General features: G+C 46.7%; 1 protein-coding gene across 1 annotated transcript in view; it reads right to left on the bottom strand.

The window, feature by feature from the left end:
• The window catches only part of LOC126236684 (protein takeout-like), a 59,314-nt gene that overhangs the window by 26,176 nt on the left and 17,588 nt on the right, over window positions 1–15,550 (bottom strand). The window contains exon 2 of the mRNA XM_049946173.1: window positions 8,321–8,413. Coding sequence (XP_049802130.1) covers window positions 8,321–8,413 — 93 coding nt within the window. The remainder of the gene's footprint in view (window positions 1–8,320; window positions 8,414–15,550) is intronic.

The following is a 15,550-nucleotide window of genomic DNA, read 5'->3' as shown; positions in this document are numbered from 1 at the left end:
TACCCTCCGCCTCATATTGTTAGACTTGCAGAGTAAGATGTAGATGTTGGTAAGATCATGCCGGGCTATAACCGCTTCGAATAATGTACACTGTATCTGTAGTGCTTTTGGAGCATCAATAGAAAGCAGCTGTGTCCCCTATATGGGGTATGAGGCAGGACTGCCGCGGGCCACTTCATTGGTATTACTTCAGTCAGTTAATGCCGACCCATCTCAAACAATCTGCGAGTGAACACAGCGAAGGAAAACTGTATGCAGTTAACATTTGTAGTCGGGTACCTGGCCAGCCCATTGCTCACGGCGGGTCATGCCAGGTGTGGCTATAAAATAATGGGACTATTGCTGTAAAATATTTTGTTTCAGAAACATACATACGAGGAGTGATTGGAAAGTTTTAAGAATGGGCCTGTAATTGTACAATGGTAGTATTTACATGCTACTGTGATACATATCCTTCAAAATAGTCCCCTTCTGACTGAAGACACCGACTCCAACTTTGTTTCTACTTTTGGAAACATTCCTGGAAATTTTTCTCCTGAAGTCCGCTCTCCATATTTACCTGGATGTCTTCAGTCGAGTCAAATTGCTTTCCTTTCAGTGAAAATTTCAGTTTAGGTAACAGGTAGAAATCCGCAGAGGCAAAATCAGGGGAATATGGTAGTTGTGGAGGCTCAGGAATTTTGAATTTGGTCAAAAATTCAACGATGGAGAAGGCACGATGAGCCGGAGCATTGTCATGGTGTAGAACCCAACTCCCTTTCCACAACGCAATCCTTTTCTTCCGCACCTTTTCGCGCAAACGCTCAAGGACACATTTGTAGTATTCCTGGTTAATTGTCTGCCCTCCAGGGGTTAATTCATGATGCACAATACCGGTAGAATCGAAAAAAATCACCAACATTGTCTTCACCTTCGACTGACTTTGCCGTGCTTTTTTCGGTCGTGGTGAACCTGGAGTCTTCCACGGCGAAGACTGCACTTTGGTTTAGGGATCATATCCATATACCCACGATACGTCACCTGTAATTACCCTGAAACTCCCTGGCAGATTAAAACTGTGTGCCGGATCGAGACTCGAACTCGGGACCTTTGCCTTTCGCGAGCAAGTGCTCTATGACCACTTTTTTCCCTTTTTTCTTTGTTTTTATAATTTCGCACACCTTACACTGTTTTTTGATATTCTTTCAAATAAAATAGAAAAATTTGTTCGATTTTGAAAAAAAAAAATTACACGAGCAGGACTCGAACACGGTACCTCCAGCGCGGTAGCTGTAAACCTTTTTCTCTTTTTTTGTTTTTTATTTTTTTATTTTTTATGTTTTTAATTGTAAATTTTTTCTCTGCCAACTTTTTTTTATATGGAAAAAGGCGTCTTTCAGTTACGACAAACAAAATTAGAATGTACATCCATAGCAACAACAGAACAAGAGTTCCTTCTAAACTATGAAATACACTCCTGGAAATTGAAATAAGAACACCGTGAATTCATTGTCCCAGGAAGGGGAAACTTTATTGACACATTCCTGGGGTCAGATACATCACATGATCACACTGACAGAACCACAGGCACATAGACACAGGCAACAGAGCATGCTCAATGTCGGCACTAGTACCGTGTATATCCACCTTTCGCAGCAATGCAGGCTGCTATTCTCCCATGGAGACGATCGTAGAGATGCTGGATGTAGTCCTGTGGAACGGCCTGCCATGCCATTTCCACCTGGCGCCTCAGTTGGACCAGCGTTCGTGTTGGACGTGCAGACCGCGTGAGACGACGCTTCATCCAGTCCCAAACATGCTCAATGGGGGGACAGATCCGGAGATCTTGCTGGCCAGGGTAGTTGACTTACACCTTCTAGAGCACGTTGGGTGGCACGGGATACATGCGGACGTGCATTGTCCTGTTGGAACAGCAAGTTCCCTTGCCGGTCTAGGAATGGAAGACGATGGGTTCGATAACGGTTTGGATGTACCGTGCACTATTCAGTGTCCCCTCGACGATCACCAGTGGTGTACGGCCAGTGTAGGAGATCGCTCGCCACACCATAATGCCGGGTGTTGGCCCTGTGTGCCTCGGTCGTATGCAGTCCTGATTGTGGCGCTCACCTGCACGGCGCCAAACACGCATACGACTATCATTGGCACCAAGGCAGAAGCGACTCTCATCGCTGAAGACGACACGTCTCCATTCGTCCCTCCATTCACGCCTGTCGCGACACCACTGGAGGCGGGCTGCACGATGTTGGGGCGTGAGCGGAAGACGACCTAACGGTGTGCGGGACCGTAGCCCAGCTTCATGGAGACGGTTGCGAATGGTCCTCGCCGATACCCCAGGAGCAACAGTGTCCCTAATTTGCTGGGAAGTGGCGGTGCGGTCCCCTACGGCACTGCGTAGGATCCTACGGTCTTGGCGTGCATCCGTGCGTCGCTGCGGTCCGGTCCCAGGTCGACGGGCACGTGCACCTTCCGCCGACCACTGGCGACAACATCGATGTACTGTGGAGACCTCACACCCCACGTGTTGAGCAATTCGGCGGTACGTCCACCCGGCCTCCCGCATGCCCACTATACGTCCTCGCTCAAAGTCCGTCAACTGCACATACGGTTCACGTCCACGCTGTCGCGGCATGCTACCAGTGTTAAAGACTGCGATGGAGCTCCGTATGCCACGGCAAACTGGCTGACACTGACGGCGGCGGTGCACAAATGCTGCGCAGCTAGCGCCATTCGACGGCCAACACCGCGGTTCCTGGTGTGTCCGCTGTGCCGTGCGTGTGATCATTGCTTGTACAGCCCTCTCGCAGTGTCCGGAGCAAGTATGGTGGGTCTGACACACCGGTGTCAATGTGTTCTTTTTTCCATTTCCAGGAGTGTAGAATGAATCTAATAGTATCATGATAGAGAATAAAGAAAGAAAAAGTAACCAAATCCCGCACGCCATTCCATGTGCATGGCCCATCTCCGTACAGATTCCATGTTCCAAATTGATAAAACATTTCGCAGAGTGTGGAGCTCCATGACGGCGGTCATCCTCTGCCCGGTACTCCCCAACTGTGAGAGGGGTTATCGAGGACACTGCGCAAATAGTTCGCAAATAGTTGTCGGTATCGCGGTGTACACTCAAGTGTGCTATGTCTGTCCTGGAGAAATTGCCAGTAATCTAGTACCATCTTCTCATCATCTCGAAAGAGGTAGTATATGGACATGCCTTTAAACCATGTGAGAGCATGAGTCTTCGCAGGTGGGAAATAAGTATCCACTGGACAAAGGAGGAGCTGTGGCTCAATTGTGCGAGGCGCGATACGTAGGTAGCAGGCAAGGATCTTCTGCACTAGCAGCCATACCTCTAACGCCGATCCACATGTTAAACGGTGTTCGTCAGTATCCACGAGGTGGAAACGTGGGCAAATGGGGGAATCCGTCATCCCAATAGCGTGCAGCCTTTGTCGTGTTACAACTTTCCCGTCACAACCTGGTACCACGCGGCTCGTACCCGCGTGGGGAGGAAAGGCTTCTGGACGGCTCTCCACACTGCAGGCCATACGGTCGTAGGGCTCTTCCTCTCAATCACATTGCGAGGGATGGACCTTAGCAGCAACCTGTAAACGTCTCTCGCCTTGGGAGTGCGAGTGTTGGGGAGGTCTGGGTGCACGTAACTATACTCAAGAATAAATGCCGAGAGGTGCGAGAGTGAGGGTGTAATGTGCGCAATCGTGACAGGTGGCAGAAGAGACGCCGGCAGCAATTCCTCTAACAGACGTCCCGCAAGGGAAGCATCTTTGTGGGTCCACAATTTCATCATTGTGCACAAATATAACGCTGTAGCTCTCGCTCGTACATTTATAAGTCCCAGTCCGCCATCACGCGGAGGGAGGGTGAGTGTTTTGTAGCGGACTTTGAATAGGTGTCCGGCGGTAGGGTAATATCCAAACGCTGCTTGCAGTCTGTGTGCCATCGCTGTCGATATCTGTAGGACCTGAGCCGTGTGGATCATCTTAGTCGCCACGTGGAGGTTGAGGTATTCCTCATGCTGTAGGAGGTCCATCCGTCGAAGTAGGTTCCGGCGAACTCCTGTGTGTATTGCCTGTAGTAACCGTGCATAGTTCATGGCAGCCGTGCGGCGCACATCCTGTGTAAATGTTATGCCCAAGAATCAGATCTTGTTGACTAGTGGGAGTGGGGCTAAAGCGTCCTCCTGTAGACCTCTCCCAATGGGCATCGCTGCCGACTTGGCCACATTCATGAGGCTGCCCGCTGCAAATCCATAGCGATTGATCCATTGTATCACCGAGCGTACCTCGTCACCAGATCGGACAAGTAATAGAAGGTCATCAGCATATATCCTGCAGTGAAAAGTGTGATCCCTCAAAGACATGCCCGAGAGCCTGTTTTTCAACCCTCCGACAAGTGGTTCGAGTGCGACCGCGTAAAGGATCATGGAGAGTGGGTATCCTTGGCGAACTGACCGTCGGATCGGAAAGGGACCCGCAATCCGTCCATTCACCAGTACAGGGGATGCAGCTCCACGGAAAAGGCTCTGAAAGACGAGAAATTCAGGCGGGAAGCCCATGTGGGCCATAACAGACAGAAGGAACTTGTTGTGAACTCTGTCGAAGGCGTGGTCGAAATCAATGGAGATCAGAGCAGCTCGAAGGCGACAGGATGTGGCGATGGCTATTAAATCCCTGAATTCGCTGGTTGCCGTTTGCATGTTGGTCACTCCGCCCTGTGGCGTTTGCTCCATGGAGAGGAGTAGGGGCAGAACCTTCTTTATGCGGCTGGCGAGTATTCGGGCGAAGATTTTATAGTCCGAGTTGAGCATTGTAATTGGGCTGTAGTCTTCGACCGTCCGACGTCTGGAAGGCTTGTGTATCGGTATGAGGAGACCTCCCACAAATCCCGTTGGCACTTGGGAACTGGGGGTCATCAGTTCTTGGTACATGATGATCCATCGGGGCATCATTAGATCGCGGGAAGTCCGATAAAACTCGAGCGGCAGTCCATCTGGCCCGGGAGATTTGTTGAGTGCTCCCTTGTTAAGCGCGTCCTCGATGTCGTCCCGTGTAAGTCCAGCTAACAGCGTCGCCGCTGCTGCATTGTCGAGGGTGTGCGACACGTGCTGCAGTATGTCGTGATCGTCCGCTTCTTCTGTATTCACCTCGTCGTAAAACCGGCGATAATGATCTGCAAAGGCTTCTGTAACCGCCGCCTGAGTCATTACGACCCTACCACCTGGCAATACGAGGTCCGTGATCAGCTGCTGTCGGCGTCGGCGGCTGTCGAGCACGATGTGATGCATAGACGGGTTTTCTCCTTCCGCTCGGTTTTGACGTCGCGATCGCACGACGACCCCCTCCAAACGTTTTCTCATGAGAGACAATATTTTACCTTTAATTCGGCGGCTTTCCATTTGTCGGTTTGGAGATGGTGGTTGGCTTGAGAGTTCGCGGTGCATAGTGTAGTAAAAATCCAATGTGTGACGATGCCACGCTGCGATATCTTTTCCGAATTGTGTTAGCACACGCCGAAACGCTGGTTTTGCACTTTCCACGCACCATGCTAGAGTCGAAGGGTATCGGGGAAGACGACGTTCGCAATCCATCCAAGTGTTGGCGATAATCTGACGGCATTCCGGGGTTTGAAGATGTGCCACATTCAGCTGCCACGGTCCTCGGCTGCGCCATATCCGCTGCTGCTGTAGAGTGAGTGTGCATATGAAAGCGCTGTGATCGGACAAGGCAAGCGGCCAACGTTCGGCGTCCAGTACTCCCGGCGCTAGCGCTCGTGAGACATAAATGCGGTCTAGGCGACTGGCGGAGTGACTAGTAAGGTATGTCGGCCCGGGACGGTCACCGTGCACTGTCTCCCACGTGTCGGTGAGAAGCAGATCTCGAACCAGGAGTCTAAGTTCTTGACAAGTCGAGAAATATGGGACTTGGTCTTTGGGGTGGAGCACACAGTTAAAGTCGCCGCCGAAGATATATTGATCGAAGCGACTGATAAAGAGGGGGGCGATATCCTCCGAGCAGAACAGCGATCGTTCGCGGCGTTGGTTACCAACTGAACTACCCAAGCACGACTGACGCCCCGTCCTCATAGCTTTACTTCTGCCAGTACCTCGTCTCCTACCTTCCAAACTTTACAGAAGCTGTCCTGCGAACCTTGCAGAACTAGCACTCCTGAAAGAAAGGATATTGCGGAGACATGGCTTAGCCACAGCCTAGGGGATGTTTCCAGAATGAGATTTTCACTCTGCAGCAGGAGAGCTTCTGTAAAGTTCTAACAATGGGATGCTGTATTTCACTAGAAACATCGTCACAGACAAAGCGGTTTTGCGTTGTCTTGATACAGAACCCATGTCTTCTTACTCGACAATTCGGGGCGTTTTTTTCTTATTTTCTCCCGGAGTTGAGCAAGAACCTCAAGGTAGTAATGAAGATTAATAGTATGACCTTCAGGAATGCAGTGAAGATACAGAATTCTATGAATATCGAAAAAATAGTCATAGTCGCTTTGAATCTTGATTTGCTGATTCGAGCTTTTTTTGCTCTGGGTGAAGTTTGGCCCTTCCAGTGCGTGGATTGGCGCTTAGTTCTGGATTATAAGTGAAAACCCATGATTCGTCAACTGTTATCACGCTTCCCAAGAAATTAGGGTCATTTTCAATGTTATTCAAAGTGTCAGTATTTTCACGAGCTTCTTTTTGTTCGATTGTGAAAATTTTCAGTACCTTTCTCGCATACACTTTTCTCATGTTAAACTGGTTATGTAAAACTCACCTTATGCATTCTTTGTCAATTCCTACAGTTTCAGCAATCGATCAGATACTTAACCTACGGTGGGACCAAATCAGATTACTTACGTTTTCGATATTTTCACCCGTTTTTGATGTTGGCGGGCGTCCCGAGCGTGAATCGTCTTTAACGTCTTCTCAGACATCTTGGAAACGCTTGAACCACTCAGAAGCTCGCATATGCGATAAACGGCATTTGCCGTACACTTCCTTTAGTAAAAGATAGGTTTCCGTAGCAGTTTTTCCAAGTTTCACATGAAACTTCACGACAAGTTATTGTTCTGTTATTACACTTACAATTTTTCCTGGAATTCAGAGTAACGGCTGTTAGACAAAGGACGACCACGGCCACACTTATTGTCTACGGACACCAGAGATACCGAATTAGACTGAGAAGGCTTGACGCTTCACAGCTATTCGTCTTTCATCTTTGACTCATGCATAATTACTTCGTGGCAGTATCAGTCCCGTTATTTTATAGTCATGCCTCGTATACGATGGGTCAAACAACGCAGAAACTGACCGAGTCGTGATTCTGCGTGTTTCTAAAGTGATGCGTGAGCGTCGAGCGCTCCGCCAGGCCCGATGAGGTGTTTAACGCACAGTGTAAGGAGGGTGCAGGCAAGGCTAGGGACGGTTTTATGATCTTTGGGCGTGTTTTTCGTACCATGACCTGGGTTTCTATGAACGTGAGTCAGGCTGTTTATTTCAACACTCTCGGTGGCCAAGTACGAACCCACCAGGGTAGCCGAGAGCGCTAACGCGCTGCTTCCTGGACTCGGGTAGGCGCGCCGGCCCCGTATCGAATCCGCCCGGCGGATTAACGACGAGGGCCGATATGCCGGCCAGCCTGGATGTGGTTTTTAGGCGGTTTTCCACATCCCACTAGGTGAATACCGGGCTGGTCCCCATGTTCCGCCTCAGTTACACGGCTCGCAGACATCTGAACACTTTCGCACTATTCCATGGATTACACTCGACGCAGACAGTTGGGGTACACTAATTTCGTCCCGAGGGCTACGGGGTGGCGGCAGGTAGAGCATCCGGCCACCCCTTAAACATTAACATGCCAAATCCGATTAACGATGGCTGACCCTGCGTAACTGTGGGACAAGGCTCAAGCGATAGATAGATAGATAGATAGGTGGCCAAGTATGAGTATTCTACAGACTCGCATCTTCCAAAATAAAAGGGGTGCATTCACAAGTTTCTAGTTGGAAAAACATACAGGTACCACATCGCACCTCAGCTGACCCATTAAATGACACGATCTTAAGCCCGTGAAAAATGTGTGGGACTGTTTAGAGCAGCGGGTGAAAGAGGTGGTCAGCTTCCCTGTAACATGCTAGCTCCATGGGGTCTAACCGTCAGTGAGTGACATACGTGAAGAAACTTGTGTAAGTTCATCTTCGCCGAACTGAGGCAACTATTACGGCTAGAGGCGAAGTTACTCGGTTTTACCGTGACTCATTGTTTGCTCGATGTGATTACATTTAGATGTACACGTAGATTTGCGCTGGTGCTCACCTTTGATGATGCCGGGCAGGGCGGCTCGCGCGCTGCGCAGAGCACACTCATCCAGATTGATGTCGTTCCGGGAGCATGGCTTTATGTACGGCGCTGTAACACAACAAAACGTAGAACCTTACTTCTGAGAAAGATGAGACAAGTCCAGCAGTTTTTGCACATGTAATAAATAAAGTAATGCTTGTTTTGAAAAAGAAATTAGTAAACTGTATACCACAACCACTGAGGTGACAAAAGTCATGGGATACTTCCTAATAATGTGTAGGACCTCCTTTTGCCCGGTATAGTGCAGCAACTCGACGTAGCAAGGACTCAACAAGTCTTTGGAAGTCCCTGCTGAAATAATGAGCCATGCTGTCTGTATAGCCGTTCACAACTGCGAAAACGTTGCTGGTGCAGGATTTTGTGCACGAACTGTCCTCTAGATAGTGTCCTATAAATGTTCGACCTGGGTGGCCTGGGTGGCCAAATAATTTGTTCGAATTCTCCAGACTGTTCTGCCAACCAATCGCTCACAACAGTGGTCCGGTGACATGGCACATTGTCATCCATAAAAATTGCATCGTTTTTTTTTGGGAACATGAAGTCGACGAATGGCTATAAATGGCCACAGGTAGTAAACACAGCCGACATCAGCTTGCACAGTGCCTTGGGTCCAAGGCCTCGTGGGGTCTACGCCACATGCGAACCCTACAGTCAGCTGTTACCAACAGAAACCGGGACTTATCTGACCAGGCCACGGTTTTCCATCCGTCAAGGGTCCAACCGATGTGACCACGAGTCTAGGAGGGGCACTGCAGGCGATGTCGTGTTGTTAGCAAAGGCCTTCGCGTCGATCGTCTGCTGCCATAGCCCATTAACGCTAAATTTCGCTGCACTATCCTAACAGCAGTGTTGCTTGTCTATTAGTACAGAACAACTCTACGCAAACGCCGCTGGCCTCGGTGGTTAATTGAAGGCCGTGAGAGCTAATGGTCGAAATCTCCTATTATTGGCACACTCTTGACGCTGTCGATTTCGGAATATTGAATTACCAAACGATTTCCGAAACGGAATGTCCCATGCGTCTAGCTGCAACTACAGTTCCGCTTTCAAAGTCTGTTAATTCCCCGTGCGGCCATAATCACGTCTGAGACCTTTTCACATGAATCACCTGGCTACAAATGACAGCTCCGTCAATGCACTGCCTTTTTATACTTTATGTGCGTGATACTACCGGCATCTGAATATGTGCATTTCGCTATCCCTCTACTTTTGTTGCTTCAGTTTATCTCTAGACTTACGAATGTACAATGAAAAGTTGGTTAGCAATAAATTGTCTTCTCATTTTGACGGCCTTTCACGCAGTAACAATTAATTTTAGTCAGTCTGTAAAGTTTATCTACATTTTACGCATCTCGTTTTTTCAATAATTTTAGGCAATACTCCTACGGTCGTCAGCGAAAGATAATTAAAAGCTTAATCTTGAAAGTGTCCAGGTCGGCTTTTATTTATTCTCGGTGTCTGGTTTTGGTTAAACTATCTACAAACCATCTGTTATACAAAAGCATTAAATAGGTCATAAAATGTGTGGCATTAATAGTGTCGTACTGCACCGCCACCCATCAGTCCAGTGGTCATCAAACTTTTTTGCCCCCAGAGCCATTGGTGCCGTGCCTCGGGGCGTATACGTACCGTCTTATTATTAATTGGTTACCTGCACAAATTAGCATGTTAAGAACCCCCTGTATACTAGCTATAGCAAAGACACGATAAACTGACCACCGGTCCTCAAGTACTGATCGTTAAAAGTCGGCACTATTCGGAACATTCCGTACGACTGTTCTGTTTCAAATTAAAGCGCAGGTGACGCCTGTATATAAGAAGGGTAGAAGGACGGATCCTCAAAATTACAGACCAATATCCTTAACATCGGTTTGTCGCAGGATTCTCGAACATACTCTCAGTTCGAATATAATGAATTTCCTTGAGACAGAGAAGTTGCTGTCCATGCATCAGCACGGCTTTAGAAAGCATCGCTCCTGCGAAACGCAACTCGCCCTTTTCTCACATGATATCTTGCGAACTATGGATGAAGGGTATCAGACGGATGCCATGTTCCTTGACTTCCGGAAAGCGTTTGACTCGGTGACCCACTGCAGACTCCTAACTAAGGTACGAGCATATGGGATTGGTTCCCAAATATGTGAGTGGCTCGAAGACGTCTTAAGGAATAGAACCCAGTACGTTGTCCTCGATAGTGAGTGTTCATCGGAAGTAAGGGTATGATTTGGAGTGCCCCAGGGAAGTGTGGTAGGTCCGCTGTTGTTTTCTATCTACATAAATGATCTTTTGGATAGGGTGGATAGCAATGTGCGGCTGTTTGCTAATGATGCTGTGGTGTACGGGAAGGTGTCGTCGTTGAGTGACTGTAGGAGGATACAAGATGACTTGGACAGGATTTGTGATTGGTGTAAAGAATGACAGCTAACTCTAAATATAGATAAATGTAAGTTAATGCAGTTGAATAGGAAAAAGAATCCCGTAATGTTTAAATACTCCATTTGTAGTGTAGCGCTTGACACAGTCACGTCGATTAAATATTTGGGCGTAACATTGCAGAGCGATATGAAGTGGGACAAGCATGTAATGGCAGTTGTGGGGAAGGCGGATAGTCGTCTTCGGTTCATGGGTAGAATTTTGGGAAGATGTGGTTCATCTGTAAAGGAGACCGCTTATAAAACACATATACGACCTATTCTTGAGTACTGCTCGAGCGTTTGGGATCCCTATCAGGTCGGATTGAGGGAGGACATAGAAGCAATTCAGAGGCGGGCTGCTAGATTTGTTACTGGTAGGTTTGATCATCACGCGAGTGTTACGGAAATGCTTCAGGAACTCGGGTGGGAGTCTCTGGAGGAAAGGAGGCGTTCTTTTCGTGAATCGCTACTGAGGAAAATTAGAGAACCAGCATTTGAGGCTGACTGCAGTACAATTTTACTGCCGCCAACTTATATTTCGCGGAAAGACCACAAAGATAAGATAAGAGAGATTAGGGCTCGTACAGAGGCATATAGGCAGTCATTTTTCCTTCGTTCTGTTTGGGAATGGAACAGGTTCAAATGGTTCAAATGGCTCTGAGCACTATGGGACTCAACTGCTGAGGTCATAAGTCCCCTAGAACTTAGAACTACTTAAACCTAACTAACCTAAGCACAACACACACATCCATGCCCGAGGCAGGATTCGAACCTGCGACCGTAGCGGTCGCGCGGTTCCAGACTGAAGCGCCAGAACCGCTCGGCCACCAGCGGCCGGCGGAATGGAACAGGGAGAGAAGATGCTAGTTGTGGTACGAGGTACCCTCCGCCACGCATCGTATGGTGGATTGCGGAGTATGTATGTAGATGTAGATGTAGAATGCCACCCTCGGCGACCCCGAAGCTGCGACGGTGAGATTGCCTAACGAAGTGCTATTGTGTCGTCTGTGTGAGCAGATTATTAATTGATTAACGCTTTGATTGCCCGCCACATAAACGTTGCAGTTTCTTAGAATGCAGGCTATTTTTATGGTTTTTCAGTATTTTTTTTATCAAGTACACTAGCTAACATTTAACTGTGTTTCTAACCTTTCAATAAACCTTGAAACTACTTCTTCTGGGTCACATATATAAATTGTTACGCATTTCTTTCATATATATTTTATGTTATAGTGTTTGTAACAAGGTTTCTTGCACATGGGTATTTTGCACTAGATGCAATGGTATGTAGTGTCTTTACTGTTCTGCCTATACCAAATACAAAAACGTTCCATGGTTCAGAAAATGAAGAAACATTAGAAAACAACGCACTGTTTCATCCAGCCTTTTTACCGAAATCAGAATTACATGTTCCTCGCAACACAATGAAGATCGACTGAGCCTGCCAAGATACATGGTTTCGTATTAAGAAGCGGGAGAAATTATACGCCGCCATTTGTCGGGATCGGCAGTTTGCGGAAATTTTCTCGTCCCGTCAAGTGACGAGACTGGCAGCCAGAGTATTTATAACAGTAATTACATTTATTTTTAAATGCACTGTGCTAAATGAGACACGTTCACAGATGTTTCCTCAATGTTTCGAATGTAATTTTTTTTTCTACTCTTTGCGTTGCATTACAAACGCCTTAATTTAATTTCACATTCCTTGGTACAGATAAGTACTGTATATGAAGATAACTGTCTCTACAACGCGCATCCACGAGTCCATGTTACTTTCATTTGAATTAATGCCATAACGGCTGATCGGTACGTGGCACATAGGCCAGTGAGTTGTCAGCACTGGAAGACATCCGGTAACCTCATAGTGGCCGTGCTACAGAGGGATCCTTGCCTCTGAGGTAAGCGGGCAACTTTACGTAGCTCACGGTTAAATCCACCAACGTCAATTAAAGTTAGTCACATCTTAAAATTTTACTTCCTCTGTAAGTATTTTTGTTTGTTACTGAGTACGAGAACTACACTCTTAGAAGCTCATAACGTTATTTGACGTTTTTGAATTCGACTGTTCATTCTTAGATGCATATTGTTAAAAAATCTGTCTGAGAATATCAGGCTGCACAAATACTTGTTTGGGGCCGTGTGCAGTCCGCAGGCTGCAGATTGACGAGCACTGCATTAATCTGTTTAGCTTTTTAATTCGCGATAGCGTTTGTGTTGCTAGTTTTATTTGTTTTTCCAATGGTTTAGATACGTTACATCTCTGGATTAGATACGTTACATCTCTGATGCATCCACAATTGTCACTCAAGACAAACTAGAAGATATGTAAAGCCCCCTGCATCAGTGTATGTTCGATTCCATACTAGATCGAAAGCAAAATTCGTTGGGTGCACCCTCGTTAATTTTATTAATATTCTGGGAGACGTTTTATAAGTCTAATAAAAGGTGACTTATAGAAAAAAGAATTCGACTCATCTATAATACTTGTAAAATGTTACTCACCTATTCAAACCAGTCCTAGTAAAATGCAAAATGTATTGCAGCAACAGAAGAATTAACGTAATCATCTTTCTAAAGTGATAAAAAAGATTTTTGTTGTCACCAAAACTCATGTGTGTCAGAGGATGTATGCGTGGGAGACGATACGATAATTGGAGCTAATTTTAAGTAAGAACTTATATAACACTCCTATTGAGCAACACGAAGTATATCAACCCTGGGTTTAGACATTTGAAATATTAAACATACCATGGAGAATTTAAAATACAATATAGAAATTCTGCACATAGTTCGTAAAAGTTTACTGTTGATCAATCTGAAATAGGAAGAGAAATTAACAACCACCGTAAGAATAAACCTGAACGCTTGTTAAATGAGAAAACAGAGTTCAGAGAAAAAATCTAGGCTGTTCTCTCTGATTTACTGAAACTCGTATTTTAATTTAAGTGGTTAATAATTGCTCGTATGTCTTTCCTCTATTAAATTACAGTTTATATATAGTTCACCTTTCTATTTACGTTACATTCTCCTGTAAGCAGGCGCCAGAAACATCCTTTATAAATCGTTTTTAGGGGCACGACAGGTATGTACACATCTTTACCTTAAGACGATTCTTTAATAGTGAATCGTTTACGTAGCTGATATTCTGTCATGATAAAAATCTTATTGTATTTACTGGCCCGAAGATCTCATCTCAGCAGCGTTTTGCTATGCTACGATATCTGCAATAACTTCAAAGTGTTGATCATCCATTCTAGGTAGTTGAGAAACATCGTAACACCGAACATCTTTACTTCCCCTGTCATGTAAAGTCGTCACTATGGGAATCACACAACTGTCTGTTATCAACTTTTGCCGTAGCCAGATAGTTTGCCGAATTTAAATCAGTCGCTGCAGTTGAGCGTATACTACACAAATAGTAAAGAAGAGCCAATGTATGTAATAACCCAAGTTAAAGAAAACTGGTAGACACAGAAGAGAGATTCGATCGGTACTCCTCAGGGTATTGAGGACAAAATTCTCTAAGCTATCTACGTATGCACCACACCATATTTCCTTGCGGTGAAACTAGTACTACTCTCGCTTCTGTCGATTTCGCTCACTGAAAACGATTTACAAGGTTACATTCGCTGAAAAATCTCTGTCGAATTGCATGCCACGTGCAAGGTCCCAAAAATAATCTCGGCCTTGGAAGTAGCTGGCTGGAAACCCATTGGTGGAGAAATTTTTGGCTCCGATATTTCGCCACAGTAAAGAGATACGGTGCTGATCTATGGTTCCTCAGCACGCCCGGTTGGCCGTGCGTTCTAACGCACGGCTTTGCGGGCGGGAAGGAGCGCCTGGTCCCCGGCACGAATCCGCCCGGCGGATTTGTCTCGAGGTCCGGTGAACGGGTCAGTTTGTGGATGGCTTTTAGGCGGTTTTCCATCTGCCTCGGCGAATGCAGGCTGGTCCCCCTAATTCCGCCTCAGTTACACTATGTCGGCGATTGCTGAGCAAACAAGTTGTCCACGTACGCGTACACCAACGTTACTCTACCACGCAAACATAGTAGTTACACTCGTCTGGTGTGAGATGTTCCCTGGGGGGCCCACCGGGGGCCGACCCGCACAATAACCCTGGGTTCGGTGTGGGGCGGCAGAGGGGTGAAGTGGACTGCGGTAGTCGTGGGGTTGTGGACCACTGCGGCTGCGGCGGGGACGGAGCCTCTCCGTCGTTTCTAGGTCCCCGGTTAACATACAATACAATACAATGGTCCCCCAACACCAGATTGTACGTAAATACCCTGCCTTTTAACCAGCCTTCATGATGTGACAACATGTGATAGTATTTTCAGCGATACACTCCTTGGATGGTTACCAAGCGAGATGAGGGAATGCTGACTCGCATTCGAGAGGACGGTGGATCGAATCCCTGTCCAGTTTGCAAATTTTGATTTTTGCAGATTTCCCTAAATTTATTGAGGCATATGCTGGAGTGATTCACTTTAAAAGGACACGGTCGACTTTCTTCCCCATCTTTCCCAGACATGTAAGTTCGGTTGCCTCGCTGCTGCTGTTTACGAATACTGGAAATTTCAGCGCAGATATATCTTGTACCATCTTTTCAGTTCACAGACGATTCATAAAAACGCAAGCACTGTACAAACGCTTTTAAATATACGCTTTATACGCCAGACTGAAGAAAGGAGAGCGACCCTGCCTAAATACACTGTCACATCTAAATCACAAAGTCCAAATCGTCAGTGAAGTACAACACTTAGGAATAAATG

This window comes from Schistocerca nitens, chromosome 2 (genome assembly GCF_023898315.1).
Source record: "Schistocerca nitens isolate TAMUIC-IGC-003100 chromosome 2, iqSchNite1.1, whole genome shotgun sequence".
Taxonomy (NCBI): Eukaryota; Metazoa; Arthropoda; class Insecta; order Orthoptera; family Acrididae; genus Schistocerca; species Schistocerca nitens.
This window is presented reverse-complemented; position numbering and strand designations above follow the sequence as displayed.